Genomic DNA, 20,157 nt, shown 5'->3' with positions numbered 1-20,157 from the left:
GGCCCTCAACCTTTTCGATGATGTCCAGGCTCACCAAGTTGTCCAGCTCCTTATCGACCTGCTCCCTTAAATGGAATGGTACTCGGCGGTGTTTCAATGCGATGGGCTGCACTGACTCATCGATGTGTAATCGAACTGGTTCCCCCGTCATCTTTCCGATCCCACTGAAGAGTGCAGCATATTTGTCGAGGAGATCAATAATGTCCTCCAGGTGGACGGAGTATGCAAAACTGACGATACCTAAGGCCTCCGCAGCTGTGCAACTGAGCAGGGTATTGCTGCTCACCGGGGTCACATAGAATCGAGCCTTGATTTGTGAGCCATCATGCTCCACATCTGCCACGAAGGCACCGTCGAGCGGTAGCGGTTCCTGACCCCCAAAAGCAAATATGCGTGCCTTCGGTGCGACCAGACCTGGGAGGGGTTTGAGAGAGTCATAATGCCCCCTGGCCATCACATTGACAGAGGCGCCTGTGTCAACGAGCACTGGGACTGGGGAGTGGTTAATCTCAACCACACATCTCGGCTGTCTCCTGCTTTTTCCTTTGAGTATTCCCACGCTTGAGACGAAAAAGATGTTCTCCTCGTCTTCCTCTTCGGCTCCTTCCGGATGGGACTCAACTTCACCCTGTTCTACCTGGGCAATACTGGGCTGTTAGCTCTGGCGCTGAGTCCATGTCCGTGCCTGACCTCTCGGCACCATCACCGGCATGGCTGCACGACATACTCTCGAGAAGTGATCGGTCAGTCCACACCTCCCACAGGTTTTTCCAACCGCCGGGCATTCTGCCATGTGAGGGAGGTCGTACCCGCACTTCTGGCACGGCTCCCCGGCTCTTCCTGCCCTGTCTCGGGGTCCTCCACCCGGGCGTCTCACTCCTCGGCCGCCCCGCCACACGACACACACCTCCTCCGACCTCACCGACCGAGACCCAGCTTCCATCTTGTTGGCTCGTGCTTCTGCTACTCGTGGCACCTGCCCAGCTCCAGTATGCGGGGCAGCGTGATGCCCGGCTCTCTCAGGACTTGCCTCCTGAGCTTGCCGGAGGAGCATGCCTGGATTAGCATCGTGCGTATCATGTCGTCTGCATCCCCCCATGCACAACCGAGGGAGAGGCGGCGTAGGCGACCATAAAAAGTGTCCAGTGTCTCCTCTTCCTTCTGCTTAGCCGAGAGCATGACGAACCTCTCATAGTCCACGTTTGCAAGGGGAAGGAAATGTGCGAGGAGGGCCGCCTTGGCCGCATCATAAGAGTTGTTGATAGGAGTAAGCGATTCAAATATCTCTTGGACCGTCGGCCCTGCCGAGTACAGCATGGTGGCAATTCTGCTGTCATCATCCGTCACCTGAGCAGCCCTGAAATACATGTCGAGGCGACTCACCCATCTTCTCCATCGGGGCCCCATGCTCGAGGGTGGGCCCGACGCATCGAATTCCGGGATGGGCTGCAAGGCGGCATGGGCCGCGGGTGCTCGTGCTTGAGCCATGATGGGAAACCCTGGTTGTCCGGGTGGCGGTCCTGCAGGGACTTGAATCACCGGAGGTAGAGCGGCCTGTTGTTGAGCCGCTGCCTGGCCACGATCGCAGGGAAGTGACGCTGCTGCACCACCACTGTCTGAATCCTCAGAGTCACCCATGGGCTTGAGCGCACAGGCACCCCCACCTACTGTCCTGAGGGCCGCAACTCAGACACCCACCATCATAGTGCGACTCACCCCTCCTTCCCGGGTACACGAACAGTTCAAACACGGGGAGGCTTCCGGACAAGGCACCAGTGGATGTACAAAAGACTCAGGTACCCAGAGCAGCCAAGCTTGATGATGAAGAAGACAAAGAAAAACCCACGGCACTCTGATGATGAAGGGGACAAAGAGACCACCGTGGATCCACCTTGCCGCAATCCAAATGGACTTGAAAGTTCCAAAAATTGAGCCGAGGCGATGGATTGGCCTAGACAGGCCCTGTCATACAAGTCCTCTCCTGGCTTTCACACGACGTAAGAGTCCCAAAATCGGGTTAAAAACCACAAATCAGACATGGGCGTGCAGGGTAGACCTCCTGCTATGAAAGTGTCCAAAAATTAGGCCCGTGTTGACTTCACGCTCCAAACCGGAGCCTCGTGAAGTTTCACGGCCTCCAAGACAAAATGGCCGCCGGCCGCGTGTGCGTCCCGCGACCCGGCATGAAAACGAAACGAAGGTCCGTTCCGCTTCGTTCAAAAAAATTATCTTTCCCAGATTACACCGCCGGGCCCGGGTCTCCCTCACCACTCGTCGCCACTGTTGGGGGCGGGTCAGAGCCCCCACGCGGTCCCATAAGCCCCCACCACATGAAGGATTCACTCTGACACCAGTCCTTCGTGTTCGGGCTTCCCGGTCGCTCTGATGCGGCCGGGAACGCCCCCTTTATTTATACCCAGCGCGGCGGCGTGACACGTCACGCCGCCGCGTAAGCCCGTCATCGGGCAGCGCCACACTCACTATGCAAATACCGCACCAACACGTCATAGTATTTCCAGTAAATATTGACCTCATTGTTTTTAAACCAATATAAAATACACGTCTGGTGGACAAACCAGTTGAGGTAGGCAACATGGTTTCCACAGGAATCATTGTGCAGCACGTTTGAATATAAGCAGTATGCCTAGTGGAAAAATAAGCAACAAATAGCATGAGAACGCTGGAACCAGTTGTAATGTTCACACTAGCAGGTTAGAAGACGTCTATAGAACCTGGATCCAGTAGAAACTATTTGTAACCGGTCAACTGGATGTTGTAAAAGAGACATTTGTACTTCAGCGGTTTCTAGGTTCATCATTATTATCATAGCAGTTCTCCAAAAACAAGGCAATGATGGGGATGTCTTACCTAACTTTGGCAAGGAGTAGGGCACCTTAAAATAATCCTCATAAAACTCTAGAAGCCTTTTTGTTATATTCAAGGCGTAATCCCCCGATCCGCGTCGAATGGCATCAGGTCTTGCATACAGGCGGATCTGATTAGAAACAGAAAAAGGAAATGTTATATTTCTTGTAGAAAAGTAACAGTAAATAACCTGCAGATAGTACCTTTATCTTAAAAAAGTAAACATGTCAGTACAAAAATTACATTGTAAAATACAAGTTTAACCAATTACTTTTTTGCAAATACTTAAATAAAAAAAGATATATGTTCAAATAGCTATTCAGTGGTGTTTAATATTAAGTGAAACTGTGCAGAACACAGAACCATGCATGATTTTAAAATGGAAAATAAATGAATACATGCAAAATAAAGAAATCAGGATGTATTAAACAAGTAAATGTGTTTTGAAAAACAACAATAAGGACAAGTGCTAGTCACGTTAACTTTCAGCAATGTAAACTTAAGCATGTGCTAAACAGCTATTGTATATAAATCACAATGTTACAGATAGGGGTTGATACTTTTTTCCAAAGTAATTTCTAATAACACATTTTTACCAACTATAATATTTACAAAGCAATCATTATTGGAGCTCACAAAACACCTCAATTGTTTGGTTGTTTTGGGCTGCGTGGCCCAATGCCCTGACTATGTGCAAAGCAGATAGGGAACAGGCTATGAATGACAACATATCTTCCTTGTGGATTGCCAAATAAAAAGACTGCGCTTTGCATAAACATGCATCTAATGTTTAATTATATTTTCAAAGAATGTGCTTACACGTGTTTACTGGAGATACAGTGACTTAGTGAATCAGTAGAAATAACATCTGTTCTGAATTCATCCAGGGTGCAATGGCTCATGAACACAGAAGTGCACGGCGTGTTAAAAACACATTCTTTTTTCAAGACTTGACAGTACAGCACCTCTTGGCTGAGGGAAAATTAATGCATTCTGTCCCCTTTTCTCTGGCATTGTAATCATTAGCCTTGATGGGCCAAGTGCAACCATACAGCCCACTATTATAGGCTTATTCAAGTACACACATAATTAGATTTCGGAATCTAATTCATGACAGCTTCAGCTTAAGCCTCCAGTTCTGAGAAGCAATAAATAGGGCAATATGCTCACATTTCCTTAGCTGCGGTTTCACATTCAGTGTGGGATATGGCATATCCACAGTCGGCACGTGACTAGGGAAATATGATGAGTATCAAACCTGGTCATAATTATTGTAGCAGATTTTTATGTAGCTTCATGATGGATTCCTTGAGCTTCTAAGTGGTTTAAAAATGAGTGTTACTGTTGCCCACTAGATTGCTACTCTATCAACCACAGGAAGATACAGAGATGAGGCTTCATCCCATTTATGCCAGACGTGGGAGGAGGGGATAGTGTTGCATGCAAGCGTGAGCCTGTGGAGCAGAGCAACTCCTGAAGGGTCTCATGTTGGTCTGCAATTAGTTGTCAGCATCAGTGGTCGAAGTGGACGAAAAGAAGTAGTGGACCTATGTTCCCCACAAACCACATCACCACTCCCCCTTCCACACGCAATTCAAACCCCCAAACAAACACACCTGCTGTTTGAGGGAATGTTCAGTGCAGTGCACTAAAGTCCATGTTTCAACTTCTTCTTTCACTTTTAACCATTATGGAAGGGGTTCTTTTTTTTAAAATAAAAGTATAGGAACAGTAAAACATTTTTAATAAAAGTACACACCCACTTGGACCTCTGGTCAGCATCTTGTCAGTGTTCGTTTTGTGTTGGCTACGTTATTAGCTCCTATGCTTGTCGAAGCCAAAGGCACACATAGCCTCAGTTGGCTGCTCAACAGGTTTCTACTTTCAAGAAAACAAAAATTGAATGCAAACATTAGACCGCTGAAAGTTGTCTATTTCTTGTCCACAGCATCTGCTTGCTTGGCACGTTAATACGCGTATTTGCTATGAGGAGCTTCAGGTTTCAACACATTATGCATATCAGCAAGCAGCATGCCTGTGTCAAAGCATGACTTAATGCGGCGGCTGTCACGCAGGCTCTTCAGGAGTAATGCTGGAGAGGTAGGTGGGCCCTGGATATTTGTGATCAAGCAGAGACGTTGTGCGGAAAGGCTGTGCAGCATACACTCAGCATTACGAGGCACATTGCAATTGAGAATGTTCACCTTTGCAGGCTCTTTCCATGGACATTACTAGTGGCAGAAGAGGGAACATTCGCTACTGCCAATCAATTCATGTATCCTAAGGGTCCAGGTTCATCACCATGTATTAAAAGATGCTGACGTCAACTTCCGGTCCCCTTGGTGTTGCACAGTCCATATGCTAATTAGCCCTCCAATTATTTTTGGGAACATGCTCTGTCATCAGCTATAATAATGGCAATGCCCATGAGTGAATATGAGAAGATTCCCATTTTTCACGCCTGGACGTGGTGCCCTACTGCAATGCATCTGCCCCAGGGGCACTACTGGTGCCACACTTGTTACAGGATTTCAAAGTTCCTAAGGAGGCTCTTCATAAACGGGCTAGCTTTGAAATGCCTCGACAGCAAGTCTGCAGGTGTGAATGGCACCATTCATTGCCATTTCAACTCACTGGGGCAGGATTTCTAGGTTATAGTGGCAGAATATAGTACATGTATAGACTACATTTTGAAAACAAAATGATCGGAAACATGCAGTGTTGAAAAGCATATGCACTATATCCGAGTGGTATGTTGGTGGTACACCTAACACTTGTGTATAGACGTATTGCAAATGCCATATCATATCATATCATATCATGACCCCATTAAATGTGCATCCTGGCATGCAACAAAGTACACCAACAGCAGGTAGCATTTGTGAACCAAATAGCTTCACAATGTCAGGCTGATATAATTACTTGACCTCATTTTCTTCTCTCTTTCCTTTTTCATGACTGGGGGCAGAACGTGTCTATGGATGTGATCACAGTCGCATGAAACATGCAGTATGGCGTCTTCATAATGTTGAGCTACACTGAATTGCAAAGGTGAGCTCTTTTCCCTCCTGGTATGGCTCCAGCGACCAGCCCCAGACGTTCAGCACAGGGAAGCCACGGCTCGGCAGCTCTATTACAGTTTCGTTGAAGGGACAGAGATCAAGTGTGACATCATCACCACAATCAAAAATTCTCTCAAAAGAGAACTCTTCACGCCAGCTAATACAGCTGGTTTTTAGCGCTTTTACAACTGCCCACAACAGGAATAGATGTTTCCAGTACACGAGCCCAATTCTGTATCACTTCAGTCTGAAAGCTTTAAAAGACCCACAGGTAGTTCCATTTAACATTCAATGGGGTACCAACAGAAGCAACATCAACTGCAGGTGCACTCCACTACCCGTTGCACTACAGAATTATAGACCACACAGCGATTAAGTCCAAGGACTTCTTTGTGCTCCATTCCAGACACTACTCAAGACTTGGAATGTAAGTACCGGCAGGGTCTCCAAACTGATGCCCTGATGAAGGCAGGCCAATTGTATGTAATGACCGCTGAAACGTGAAGAGTTTGGTTTGTTATCAAGCTCCACGTAGGCAAAGATTTCTTTTACCCGAAGACCCGGATATAGGCCTAACTTAGCCTAAGGATACTATCCTAAATCAGAACTCTCTGTTTTTCATCAAGCAAGTAATAGACACTCGGTGACGCAGGGATTTCACAACACCCTAATCTAGGTGTACAATTGGGAATTAAACCAAGTCTTCCAATTCACTCATTCTTTGTGTTTTGTTTTGTATTTTGTTGTTTTTTTAATGTTGATTTATCACCACATCGAAATGGATTATGATTTAATTTGTCCATTGTACCGTTTGAGTCTTTTCTTTTAGCGACATCTCTTCGAAATATTGTATTGTTAAGTCAAACATTCTTTCCTTTTTCTTAGTACATGTGGATTAAAACACCATATGATTTTGCATTGTTTACTTGCTTTATTAATTTGCACAGTCTTGACATATCATAATTGTTTAACTTTTGAATAGAACATGTGCTCCCTCTCCAATAACTTCAATTGTCCATAGACACACTCAAATAACTAGTCTGATGTTTGAAGACTCACAAGTGACACCCGCGAAGTAACAGTCAGGTGTTCTCCAGAACAAGTTTTTCTTTATATTTTTTCTTTTCTGGGCGGGATACACCTATATTTGCATATGATCATGGCAACTAAGCAGGCACTCATGGAATGATTAAGAGCCATGTATATGCCCAGCATCTGTATGCACCAATAAGATGTGTAGATGGAGAAGGTGGGCAGTGCTGACCTTGCCCTACAAATGCACATGTCCTATTACTGAATAATGGCATCAGACATTGCATCTGGAATGAGCAAATCTCTTCCTTGTGAAATGCAGATTTTCTTAATCATATAAATAATGTCAAAGTACGAGAGCCAAGTACTAGCGCAGTCGGCACCAGGGTCTTTTCCTATGTAGAATCATAGGTGTGGACAGGGTAGGGCCTTAGTGGGCAAGGCAAAACCAAAATCCGTATATGCCCACTCAGCAGCACTGTGTGGGTATTTCCAGATGTTAGTGTCACTGCAGCGGGCCCCACTACATTAGAATCATGCCCAACTTGTTAGACAATCCTGGCCATGCCTCTGTGTGGAATATGGTGACGTGTTGTCGCAAGCTCCATCCCCTGCATCCCACAACTGCAAATACTTAAAAAGCAGTGATGTGCAAAGCGCACAGAAGTTACGAGAGGCAAGTACAAGGTCAATTGGCAAAACGGTCTTATACATTGTGGAATGTTGGTTTCACTGTGGCCTATGTGGTGAGCTCCATGCCCTGCTTCCCACACCTGAGGATACTTAAAACGCAGCACCACGGGAAGCGCACATGCAAAGTGCGAGGGCAGTCAGCAGTCTGCAGTCTGTTGCTGCTGTTGCTACAGGGGTATCTAAGATTGCTTATTTACCTTCTACAAATACCGAATGACGGTAAGCATATAATACTCCACTACTGCTGACTATTGCCGCTGCACAAAACAATGGCTATGGTTCTAGTTATGTCGTATATTCTTAGGAGTTTAAGTCACATCAACACTCCACAAACTATGGTGGTGGACAGTAATTTAAATTTGGCAATGGACTTGATTATAGCAGAAGTCTTGATTTCAGACATACCTTCAGCAGAGCAAGGTCAAATCACTTCCGTCTTCTGACTGTTCAAAGTAAAAGCTGGAGAATTTACAAAGTGTGACACAGACAGCCCTGTAAGTACTGTTATCAATAACAATTCCTTGCTAGAGCTAGTTTATAGCTTGCAACATGGTTCGCAGGCCATTGAAACCGCAAATGCTATCGATTTGCTGTGTAGAAGTACTAGAGGAAACAACTGCTCTACATTGAGGGCCGAAAATAGAAGCTCCACTACCAAATTTAACAGAAGTCAAATTTCGATTCGTAATTTACTATCACAACAAAGCATTATGCACACATTAAAGGCATGGTCTAGTAAAAATGTTTATTGTCCCTACGGGTCGGCCATGTTTTTTTAAGCCTAAGTGGCTCGATTTTAGAAAACTATCCTATGGACCTTACCCGAGTTTTCGTCCATTAAACGCACGCGAAAACAAGCACCAGGGAGCTGCCATTTTGTGATAATCCTATCATTTCCCCCATCGCCCTGGCTGACCTGCTTTTGCGGCACTAAATCATATCCCCCGCCCCTGAGCCTGTCATCAGCAGACTCGTACCGCCCATTTCCCAACACCAAAGCACGTCTTGTGTCAACATTCGCTGCGCTTCAGCTAATGACGTGTCGCCATGGAGATGGCAGGACGCCTCTTTCCTCAATAAGTATAAACAGACCATTTCACAACACACAGCAGCAGATTTTCGATTCCATTCCTCTCTCTGTGTTACTTAGAGTATTCTGTGACTCGTTTCTGTGCTCTGGTCAGCTACCTTCGCTGCTTGTAGCCCGTGTGAACACCTGTACCATATCGGTAAATTATTTTACTTTGTTTACCACACAATGGCTACAATAATGCCCTACAAGTACGAGCCCGAGTATACCGAGGAGGAACTACTGGAAAGGGAAGCACGCGAAAACGATGGGGATTCGGACGGCAGTTGGCAGGACGAATCAACAGATGAAGAGCCCGGGCCTAGTCGCATGGACGGCGTCTCCACCTGGTGCACATGCAATCGATGCGAGCTAATACCAACCGAGGACGAGAACTGCTGCTGCCGAGAAAACTCGGGATGCCTGGCCTACATTTCGGAAGGCGAGCCACGACCGCAATGCATCACCGAGCTGCCAGACTTCAGGGCAGCCTGCCTCACATGGGCTGTGTTGAGAATAATGATGGTGCTTATGCACGAACTTCGCGCAACTGTTCGTCCTCGTAATCCGAGTAACGAGTGAGTATACTCTGCTTGTCATGCCACTCCTATTTCATGTTCTTCTCTATATCCAAAATTACATCTACATATCATTGTAACGCATGTAAGTCGTTCAATAGCGTGCATTGTCTAGATAGCATTTGTCCGTGCAGAATGCCATTAGTTACAAGAATTGTCATTGACAACAAATGTTCATTAAACTTATCTTGGTCATTTAAAAACAGTTTGTTTCATTCCTTTTCACAGGTGGTACAGGCTGGTGGCCTATCGTTCCTTTACATGGTGGCTCCACGGGAGGCTTGGATACCGCGTTCGAAGAGTGATACCCGCCTGTGCCGTTCGTGCCATTAGAGAAACGTTCCCGAGTGACAGCGGTCAGTACAGGGGATTTTCTCTCGCTGTGCTGCAACCTGACCTGTATAATCTTTAAAGTCTTGTATTTTTGTGTCATGAAAATAAGATACAAAATACAACACCACATATATTTTAACTACGGTTGTTTTGATTTTTTAAATGAATCAAATGTGTCTCCATTCAAGGATGGACGTCAGACATCTGTGCTCCGAATTGGTGAAGGTCTGGTCGCTGTGAAACAGGGTGGTCACTATCTATCTAAGCTAACATAACATATTCTCGATAATGCATGCACTATATAATACTTGTTCAAAGTCTTTCAGTAGGTTATGTCTCTATAAAAGTCACACATATATCTATACTAACAATTACCATTGGATTATACAGGCCTTAGGGTCTTGACCACTATAATACACCGGTTGAAGTGTGGGTCTGTGCTCACAAGAATCTCCGGTATGTGGCATTTGTTATTGATAAGCAACGATATACTATCAAAGGCGGTTCGCGACAGTGGATGAGCGCTGGCATGGGGGGCTGTCAGGGGCGCGAAAGGCCAAGGTGCCAAACTGCATGTACACTTCAAAAGGTATCCCACGCCAAGGGGCCATTGCTCACATGGCCTCCTCAGACCCCGTGTCTCCAGCCAGGCCTCCCCTTGAAGCAGGCCGCCCCCCTACAATCCACATAAGTGTGTCTCCATTCAGCAGTCTTCCTGTGCCTTATCTGCACGCCCCAGGCCCGTCCATCCCACCCCCTCTATCAAAGGCGGTTCACACCCGGGGATGAGCGCTGGCATGGGGGGGCTGTCAGGGGCGCGAAAGGCCAAGGTGCCAAACTGCATGTACACTTCAAAAGGTATCCCACGCCAAGGGGCCATTGCTCACATGGCCTCCTCAGACCCCGTGTCTCCAGCCAGGCCTCCCCTTGAAGCAGACTGCCCCCCTGCAATCCACATAAGTGTGTCTCCATTCAGTAGTCTTCCTGTGCCTTATCTGCACGCCCCAGGCCCATCCATCTCACCCCCCTCTATCAAAGGCGGTTCACACCCGGGGATGAGCGCTGGCATGGGGGGGCTGTCAGGGGCGCGAAAGGCCAAGGTGCCAAACTGCATGTACACTTCAAAAGGTATCCCACGCCAAAGGGCCATTGCTCACATGGCCTCCTCAGACCCCGTGTCTCCAGCCAGGCATCCCCTTGAAGCAGGCCGCCCCCCTACAATCCACATAAGTGTGTCTCCATTCAGCAGTCTTCCTGTGCCTTATCTGCACGCCCCAGGCCCGTCCATCCCACCCCCTCTATCAAAGGCGGTTCACACCCGGGGATGAGCGCTGGCATGGGGGGGCTGTCAGGGGCGCGAAAGGCCAAGGTGCCAAACTGCATGTACACTTCAAAAGGTATCCCACGCCAAGGGGCCATTGCTCACATGGCCTCCTCAGACCCCGTGTCTCCAGCCAGGACTCCCCTTGAAGCAGGCCACCCCCCTGCAATCCACATAAGTGTGTCTCCATTCAGCAGTCTTCCTGTGCCTTATCTGCATGCCGCAGGCCCATCCATCCCACCCCCCGCTATCAAAGGCGGTTCACACCCGGGGATGAGCGCTGGCATGGGGGGGCTGTCAGGGGCGCGAAAGGCCAAGGTCCCAAACTGCATGTACACTTCAAAAAGTATCCCACGCCAAGGGGCCATTGCTCACATGGCCTCCTCAGACCCCGTGTCTCCAGCCAGGCCTCCCCTTGAAGCAGGCCGCCCCCCTGCAATCCACATAAGTGTGTCTCCATTCAGCAGTCTTCCTGTGCCTTATCTGCACGCCCCAGGCCCATCCATCCCACCCCCCTCTATCAAAGGCGGTTCACACCCGGGGATGAGCGCTGGCATGGGGGGCTGTGACGGGCGCAAACGGCCAAGGTGCCAAACAGCATGTACACTTCAAAAGGTATCCCACGCCAAGGGGCCATCGGTCACATGGCCTCCGCAGACCCCGTATCTCCAGCCAGGCCTCCCCTTGAAGCAGGCCGCCCCCCTAAAACCACGACATACATACGTCATTCATTCACAAACACACCCCTGTTTCTAATACTTTATAAACCACTTGAAATGTCTCGTGAGAACATCTTTGTGCTTTGCAAGTCAACTCCTGAATGTGTTACCTGGCAACCACTGAGATCTACGCTAATCTGCTCGTCGTCGTGCTATCCGTGAACTTCTGTGACCGCTTAGAGCAAACCCATCAGTGGGCTACCTGTGGCCACCCACCTATTCTCCTGCAACATACTGCTCTGCTTGCTGAATCCAACTGTTTGTTGGTCAAGGTAAGGCCATGTATCCTAGTCATATTTCACAGATTTTTAAATTTCTATCTATTTGCGAGTAGAGTACACAATAGTGCTATGTTCATTGTTCTCATTGCTATTGACTTGAGTTTCCATTGCTATGCTATCAATAGATCTATTTATTTTCATCTGTGTCTATTGTCATCGAATTGCATCCTTCGGGGGTCCAGTCTATAATGTAAGCATGTTTCCTTCTCGTGCAAGACAGAACATCCAAGGGACGAGTCACATGTTCAGATTTTAGTCACATCATTTATACATTTCTGCAACTTATGCAAATACTAAGCCGCACATAACGAACTGGTATAGTTCCTGCGACCAAAATAAACCTTGCATTGATCATTGTATGATTCATTTACTTTTGTATCAAATCTTTATTCTTGAAGATTGTATAATAATGTCGATATTTACTTTTCAGATTTATCAACAATGCCTGCCTGTTCGATTAGCGGTTGCCCTTTGAAGACCCATGCGAAATCTGAAGGCACTACAATGCATGTATTCCCGAAAACTGTTGATCGAATAAGAGAATGGGTCAGACATTGCGGATATCCACTGGATGAGCTGGAAAGTAGAGTCCAACAAGTCTTACAGGACAAGAGGGGTGATCGATACCGCATCTGCAGTCAGCACTTTTCCTTGGACATGTACACAACATCTTGGGTAACAAAGAAGAATAAACAGCGAACAACACGGAAATTGCTCGAAAACGCTATTCCCACTCTATTCGTCCACATTCTGCCACCGGTGAGTTAAGTGTCCGGATTTAGCTTTAGGCCTTGCGGTAGTGTGTAGGTAGCCGAACGGATGAATTGATATTGTAGGTGTTCTATCCCTTGTAATAATTTCAATATTGATATGAGTGTATAGTTTTTTGAATAATGACATTTATCAATATATTCTTTTTCGATTTCATAACCCACAAACGCAATGTATATATATGGGAACAGGGAACTGTGCTGTATTGATCATTTTTCAAGTATTCTGTCGCCTTACATGGCTATTTTTAATATTGACATTTCATTATCAATCATTAATTTACCTTTACAACTTCTTGACTATCCCTTGAATCTGAAGCAAGAACATTCTACATCCTTGACGTGGTCGCAGTTATCAACCACTTCTAGCGCGTATCAGGTAATCTTACTAGGCTAATCCGCTACAAGCTTGTTTTATGCATCTCAAGTAATAGTTTTATTTTATCGTGTAATTATTTTACCGAATGTTTGGTTAGTGCTTTCTAATTGATATACACCTTAGTTATCGTCCACTGGTGTTTGTTTTCAGTTATAATTAGTGTTATCCATACTAATGCAAGTACTGTCTTTCAGGGAGATGCTGAAGCATCCGCCACATCTACAACATTTCTAGATGTTCTTCACCAGCAGGAGGTATGGATACTGACAGCTCCATCGAGCGTCATCATCAGAGCTGGAATTCTTGTCGTTTGATTGTTCTACACAATGTTTCATTTGTGGTTAGCCGTTGATATGTACCTGTGCTGTCGACCCCAGGTGTGTGTTATGTTTTCACTATTGTAATCCTCACTAATGCAAGTACTATGTTTCAGGCAGTTGATGGAGCGTCAACCCCTGCACTTGATGCAGAGCCTGACATTCAAGTAATTCCAGGGGAAGTGGAAGCGGGAACATGCGTATACGAATCGGCGCAACAGCTTTCGGAAGTGCGCACTACATTTGCAACATCCATAGATATTCTTCAGCAGCACGAGTTATGGATACTGAAAGCTCCATCATGCGTGATCATATAACATGATTCCATTTGCTATACTTTCTTCCCTATTAACGCAAGTGCTGTGTTTCAGGGAGACGACGAAGCTTCCACTACAATCACAACATCCAATTTAGATGATGCAGATTTAAATAAATCAGAGAAATAAGTCGATGAAATGTGATCATATTTAGATTTTCCTTGATTCTTTTGGACAATGCATCATTTGTGGTTATCTCTTTATATGTACCTGTGCGTTCGACCCCAAGTGTGTGTTATGTTTCCAATATTGAAAACCATACTAATCCAAGTACTGTGTTTCAGGGAGACGACGGAGCTTCCACTACAATCACAACATCTCATTTTGATGATGCAGATGTAAAGGAATCAGAGAAATAAGTCGATGAAATCTGCATACTTAAATGTTCCTTGATTGTTTTAGACAATGCATCATTTGTGGTTATCTCTTTATATGTATCTGTGCCATCGACCCAAAGCGTGTGTTATGTTGCCAATATTGAAAAGCATACTAATGCAAGTACAGTGTTTCAGGGAGATGCGGATGCGTCCTCTCCAATACAACCATTCATGGCAGTCCATGCAGAGCCAGAGGTATGGATACTGATAGCTCCATCGAAATAGATCATCACTGGTCGAATACTTGTCGTTTGATTGTTGCACACAATGTTTAAATCGTGTTTGGCTATTGAGATGTACCGGTGTGTTCGTCCTCACGTGTGTTTTATGCTAACAATATTTTTGTACATAGTAATGAAAGTACTATGTTTGAGGGAGACGATGGAGCCTCATTCCGTGCTGTCTATTCGGATACAGAAAATATAGTCGTTGCAGCGCAAGAGGAAGGGAGGACATGCGGAAACAAATCGGAGCTACAGTGTGCAGATGTTGAAGGTCGAGTCAAAAAGTTGCAAAAAAAAAGGTTAGTTACAAACAGTTCATAACTTTAGAATTTTTTTTTGTGCTGGGGATTCTTTTATGTTTTTTTCCAGTCAATTGTACTATACTTTATCTTGTGTTTAAACTGAACATCCCTTTTCCGATCTGTCCTCTAGTTACCCGTGGGTCTACGAACTATACATACACAGACAGTGAAGCGAATGAGAGATGTTGTTTGCCAGACCATGTACACTATGGAGGAACTATTAATTGAGGCGAGGCGTGTTCAGGCTCGAGACGCTCATGTCCAATGGCCAGAACATGAATTAACTGTGTTTGGAGACTACAGCAAAGTTGCATTGGACCATAGCTACAGTGCGACCGCACCACCACAAGAAGATGTTATTGAATGTATTGAAGATAGCTCTGAAGTAGTTGCAGATCAATTCACACCATCTACACCCGCCAAAAATTTGCCACCAAAAAACCTGTCGACATTGTTGTGTTCTCCAATCAATGTTGAAGTAATAGATGTCGAAATAACAGAGAATGAACCAGCCGCAGCATCCATAGACGCATCAGAACTTGATATCAGCGATATTACTTTCCAATGTGTTGAAATCTCCACAACGTCACAGGCCGAAACACGTTGACGCAGGATGACAGTCTAATGAAAGAGAGCAAATACATTGTATTCAACAGTTGTTTGATGGAAATTATAAGTATGCTGAAATGTGTGCATTCCATTAGAAGGAAAGTATGTGGGAAGCCATTGATTAATGTGACTCGTCAAATAAAAGGCAGTAACGTCAAAATAAATGCCACCTGTAGATTAAATCATAGGTTCTCATGGTCTGCACAACCGATGCTGGGGAAACTGCCAGCAGGCAATCTACTGTGTGCAGCTGCATCACTTTTTAGTGGCTCCAGTTTTAGAAAGTTAGAGGCTTTCTTTCAGTTTGTGGGACTCCATTTAATTTCTAAAGCGCTGTACTACATATAACAACGTGATTATCTGTTTCCGGCCATTAGTGATGCTTGGAAAATTGAACAATTGTCTCTAGCAAGTACATTCGAAAGGCAAACGATTCAGGATAGCCGGCGATGGACAGTGCGACAGCCCTGGATTTTCTGCCAAGTACTGCACCTACCACTTTCAGGACATGGATAGTAAGAAAATTGTGAGTTCTGTGGTCGTGCAGGTAACACAATGTACATCGTCAGTGGCCATGGAGAAACTAGGATTTATAAAATCAGTGGAATATCTACAATCAAGGGGAATGCACATCAACCTCATAGCCATGGACAGACACGTTTCAATTGCCAAGACAATGAGAGAGCAGTTCCCACATATTAAACATCAATTTGACGTATGGCTAAATCAATCAATAAGAAAATCTCGGCTGCAGGGAAAAAAAAAGGTTTTGAAAGTATTTTGCAGTGGTCCCATTCTATCACCAACCATCTTTGGTGGAGCTCAAAAACTTGTGAAGGGTCAGTGGAAATACTACTTGAAAAATGGCGGTCACTGATGCACCACTGTACCAACGTTCACCACTGGACAGCAAATCAACATTTCACCAATGTGAACATGGCCCTTTGTCCCCAGAGGAGGCACGGAAGAAGAAGTGGTTGATTCCATCTTCACCGACACACAAAGCCATTGAGAAGATTGTTTTCGACAAAACTCTATCAAGAGATTTGAGAGGACTGACAGAATTCTGTCACACAGGAGATTTGGAGGTGTTCCACAATATGTGCCTAAAGTACAGGCCAAAGCGCTTGCATTTTAGCTTTCGGGGCATGAAACATCGCACTCTACTAGCGGTCTTGGCCCATAACAGCAATGTCGGACGTGAACAATCTAGGACTAGGGGTAAAGTAAGGATGCCTCGCTACACTAAGGTGTTTTCAAAATGAAGTAAGCAATGGGTGATCAAACCAGTCTATGATGGAATGCAGTTCGACTTTGTGAAAGGCCTTATTGTTGCTGTGTTAGAGAAGCACAGATATGGAATTTTGGACGTTTCTGTGCAGAGCAGTGATCCATTGCCACCGAACATTGCGACTGTGCCATGCCCACCCGAAGCACAGCTGGTTGTGAAGTACAAATCCCGGTTTAAATAATTGCAATACGATTGTCTTTTTGTAAATAAATGTTATTGCACAGTGTACCTGTAACCCTAACCTCTACCTTCACCATCATGGGTGGCGAACAAGCTGGGTGTCATCTTTGAATTCTCTCCATTCACCTCATATATGTGTATGTATATATTATTCTCATGTCTCATCTCATGTAAATGTAAATGCTGCGCACTGTTAACGGAGGGGAGGCTTGCGTCTTGCAAATAATAAAACAAACAAACAAACAATAAATCTCACTTTTAACTCAACTCCTGTGGTACTTTATACTTTCCCTGACCTTCCGCCAAAAATTAAATGTCTCAATTTGGGCTGCAAAGCTCACAGACAACGGGGACAAAATTGGGGCACTTAGAACGCGCCAAGCGGCCCGTGGCATTTGGGAGAGAAGCCAGTTCGCATTTACACATTGAGGCGCTCTACATAGACGGATTCTAAACTTCAAGTTCTCACAGATGCCTATACTACGTGATGTTGCAAATAAAGAATGCGAAGGACAGCGGCTTTGATTTTCAGCTCGCGCCCAGATGAGGCCCACAAGTCGCACTGGAAGTATAAGGGTCTATTGTTTTTTGACCTTGAGACACGGACCATGCCGAAAGAACTACATTTGAAGGGGGTGCGCAATAACATAAGAGACGATAAGGCAGAAAATTCAGAAACTAGACCGAGTTTCATTTTAGTTCAGTATACGAAAAATCGTTGTCAAGAGCACGGTCCGTTTTACAGACTGCATTACGAAGAGACACAATGAAAATTTCAAATATAATGTAAGTAAATCTTTACACGCTTTTATACCGGAATGAAGATTTAATGAATGGATGCATGAATAAATGAATGAATGAAGAGCTAGCAAAAGCAAGGAAAACGTGTTTGCAGTGGGCACATGGGCATGCAGGTCCACTGGTCTCACCGATCTCGGTCCTTGGCCCAGCCAATTTTCCCTGGACTGCCTACCTGCACTATGGGACTGTCTCTGTATCCTTCAGCCCCTTCTCCCGGCATTTACCTTGCACTTGCCACCAGCTGGCCCTATTATTTAATTTGTATTCAACTAACCATGTACAGCACTTTTGCCCCCGCACCCCCCTTCCCCATGCGCGATCAGAAAGACACCTGGCCTAGTAGGATCGTTGTCTGTCTGCCCTTGTTCCCCACCTGCCTCATCGCGCCTAGAAACACTTGAGTATAGGCGCGTTACAAATGCCATATCATATATCATATCATTCCTCACGCATGTAGACTAACTGTCATTTATCATTGTGTGTTGGCCTCGATTTATTTCGTTACTTTTCGCATTGATTTTAGAGCCGAACATACTCCATTGAACTATCCTTGCAAGCAAATAGTTTCTGATCGGCTGTAATACATAAAATGAGTAATATTAATGAATATTGGCTTGCGAGACTAATTATAATTTTTTTGTTTTCATAACAGGTATTTGCTCCCCTTCTGCTACTGCCATCGGTTTGAGACACCAGCAGATGGCTTTTACAGTAGACACCTGCAGCTTTGTGTGAACAACTGGAGCACACTGACAATTTTATGGGACGATCGCCAAGGGCCCACATGCCCATACGCTGTACTAGTGGCTAGAAGCAACATATCAACCTTTACAATGGACTAGTGCCTAGTTGATGGAACAGCCTTGCGGTTCACCGTGCTTCCAAAGTGCTTCTTTTAACGAAAAGCAACACCCTGTGTACCATGGCGGATACAGATAAAAGAAAATAAATGGCTTTCGGAGTTCATATGGCAATTGCTGAATATTCTCTAAACATTTAATGTCAAATAAATGAACTTTACCAAATGTACCGTGTTGCTGTTTGCTTTTAAAGTACAGTTTCATATTCCAAATTGTGGCGCGCTGTGTTGGTTTCCGGGTTCTGTGTGGAGTCGCATAAAAGACGACTGGGCGCGTTTGCCTACGCAGCACAGTAACGTCACGGAGAGAGGCGGGGAATATGAATGTTTGGATAATGTCAGGCTCAGGGGCGGGGGAATTGATTTAGTGCCGCAGAAGCAGGTCAGCCAGGGCGATGCGGCAAGTGATAGGATTATCACAAAATGGCGGCACCCTGGTGCTTGTTTTCGTGTGCGTTTAATGGACGAAAACTCGGGTAAGGTCCATAGGAAAGTTTTCTAAAATCGAGCCACTTAGGCTTAAAAAAACATGGCCGACCCATAGGGACAATAAACATTTTTACTAGACCATGCGTTTAAGCAATTTCAATCTCATATTGAGAACGTATTGAGCAACGATTGGACCAGCTTATTCTTTCTTAAGCTCAACCTTTAAAAGAGAAGTATACACCTGCATTGCACTCTGGTAAAATTAATCCTCTACGATTCAAGTGATTTCCAACCATGGAACCTCTTCTTTGTGTAGCGTCAAAGGAAAGTCAAACATCTATCAACATCCACAGAGTCTCCTAGGCCTCCAAAGAATTAACTAGGTGATCCATTATGTACACGTAAAAAAGCAACACTTCTAAAACCAAAAATTTGAAAAGGCAGAAGCACACTTTAATCTCTGAATCCAACAATCGTACGCTGATGCAAACAAATAATGGGTGCTGGAGTCTGTAGTAGTAAAACTCTCAATCCCGCATTCAATAGAGCCAAAGTCAGCGGCACAAGCTTCGAAGTGTTAGCCCCAAAAGCTTGGAACACCCTCCCACTCAGCCTAAGAAAGGAAAACTCTTGCACGACCTTCAGAAAGGTTCTAAAAACCAACCTATTCAACTAGACTGTACCTGAAAGTGTCTAATGCTGTTCCCCTGTAACCATGGAACACTTCCAAAACATTGTCTTTGAACCCCTGCAATTCTGTTTTAAGAATCTGTTTTAAGCTGTATCTAAGTGAATGTACTGTTACAGCCCCACGATGCCTTAGGGCCGTTTGTGCGCTTTATAAATTCAAATGAATAAATAAAGAAAATAAAACATTCAAAGGGTGCAAAAACGAAACTAAAGGCGCATACAAAAAAGCAAGTGAACTAAATAGTAAAATGGTTTAGCTTTGAACACAAGGACTTCTATTAACAGTCCAGAGGGAGTTTCTGTTAAAAAACCTGTAATTATTAAATCTGAGAAAAATGAAGCTAAAGATTCTACAATTAACATTTCAAGGTATTTAGCATCTTTATTGTTAGTGTTGAAGAAGTGGAGGTCAACGAGCCATCTAGATAGCAAGCGACAAATGTATACACATTCTGTTACTCATTTTCCATCCTTGACACCAACATACATTGTTTTATGTTCATAATCTTTATGTCAAAGATGAACACCCACCACTGAACAGACATACTGTCATAATTACATCTAATCCCAGCTTTAAGAGTTATTACAGTTGAGGATATTGATTAATTTGAGTTCCAGGAAGTTACAGCTGAACACCTTACTAGATTGTCTTGTAAAAC

The 20,157-nt window shown here is 44.9% G+C and overlaps 1 protein-coding gene across 1 annotated transcript in view; it reads right to left on the bottom strand.

Annotated features, from left to right (window-relative positions):
* TRHDE (thyrotropin releasing hormone degrading enzyme) overlaps nucleotides 1–20,157 on the bottom strand; it is a 3,000,980-nt gene that overhangs the window by 2,122,274 nt on the left and 858,549 nt on the right. The window contains exon 3 of the mRNA XM_069629390.1: nucleotides 2,869–2,995. Within this exon, the coding sequence (XP_069485491.1) occupies nucleotides 2,869–2,995 (127 nt within the window). The remainder of the gene's footprint in view (nucleotides 1–2,868; nucleotides 2,996–20,157) is intronic.

This window comes from Ambystoma mexicanum, chromosome 12 (genome assembly GCF_040938575.1).
Source record: "Ambystoma mexicanum isolate Mex_15411 chromosome 12, UKY_AmexF1_1, whole genome shotgun sequence".
NCBI classification, from domain to species: domain Eukaryota; kingdom Metazoa; phylum Chordata; class Amphibia; order Caudata; family Ambystomatidae; genus Ambystoma; species Ambystoma mexicanum.
Note: the sequence above shows the minus strand (reverse complement) of the source record. Positions and strands in the feature narration are given on the sequence as shown.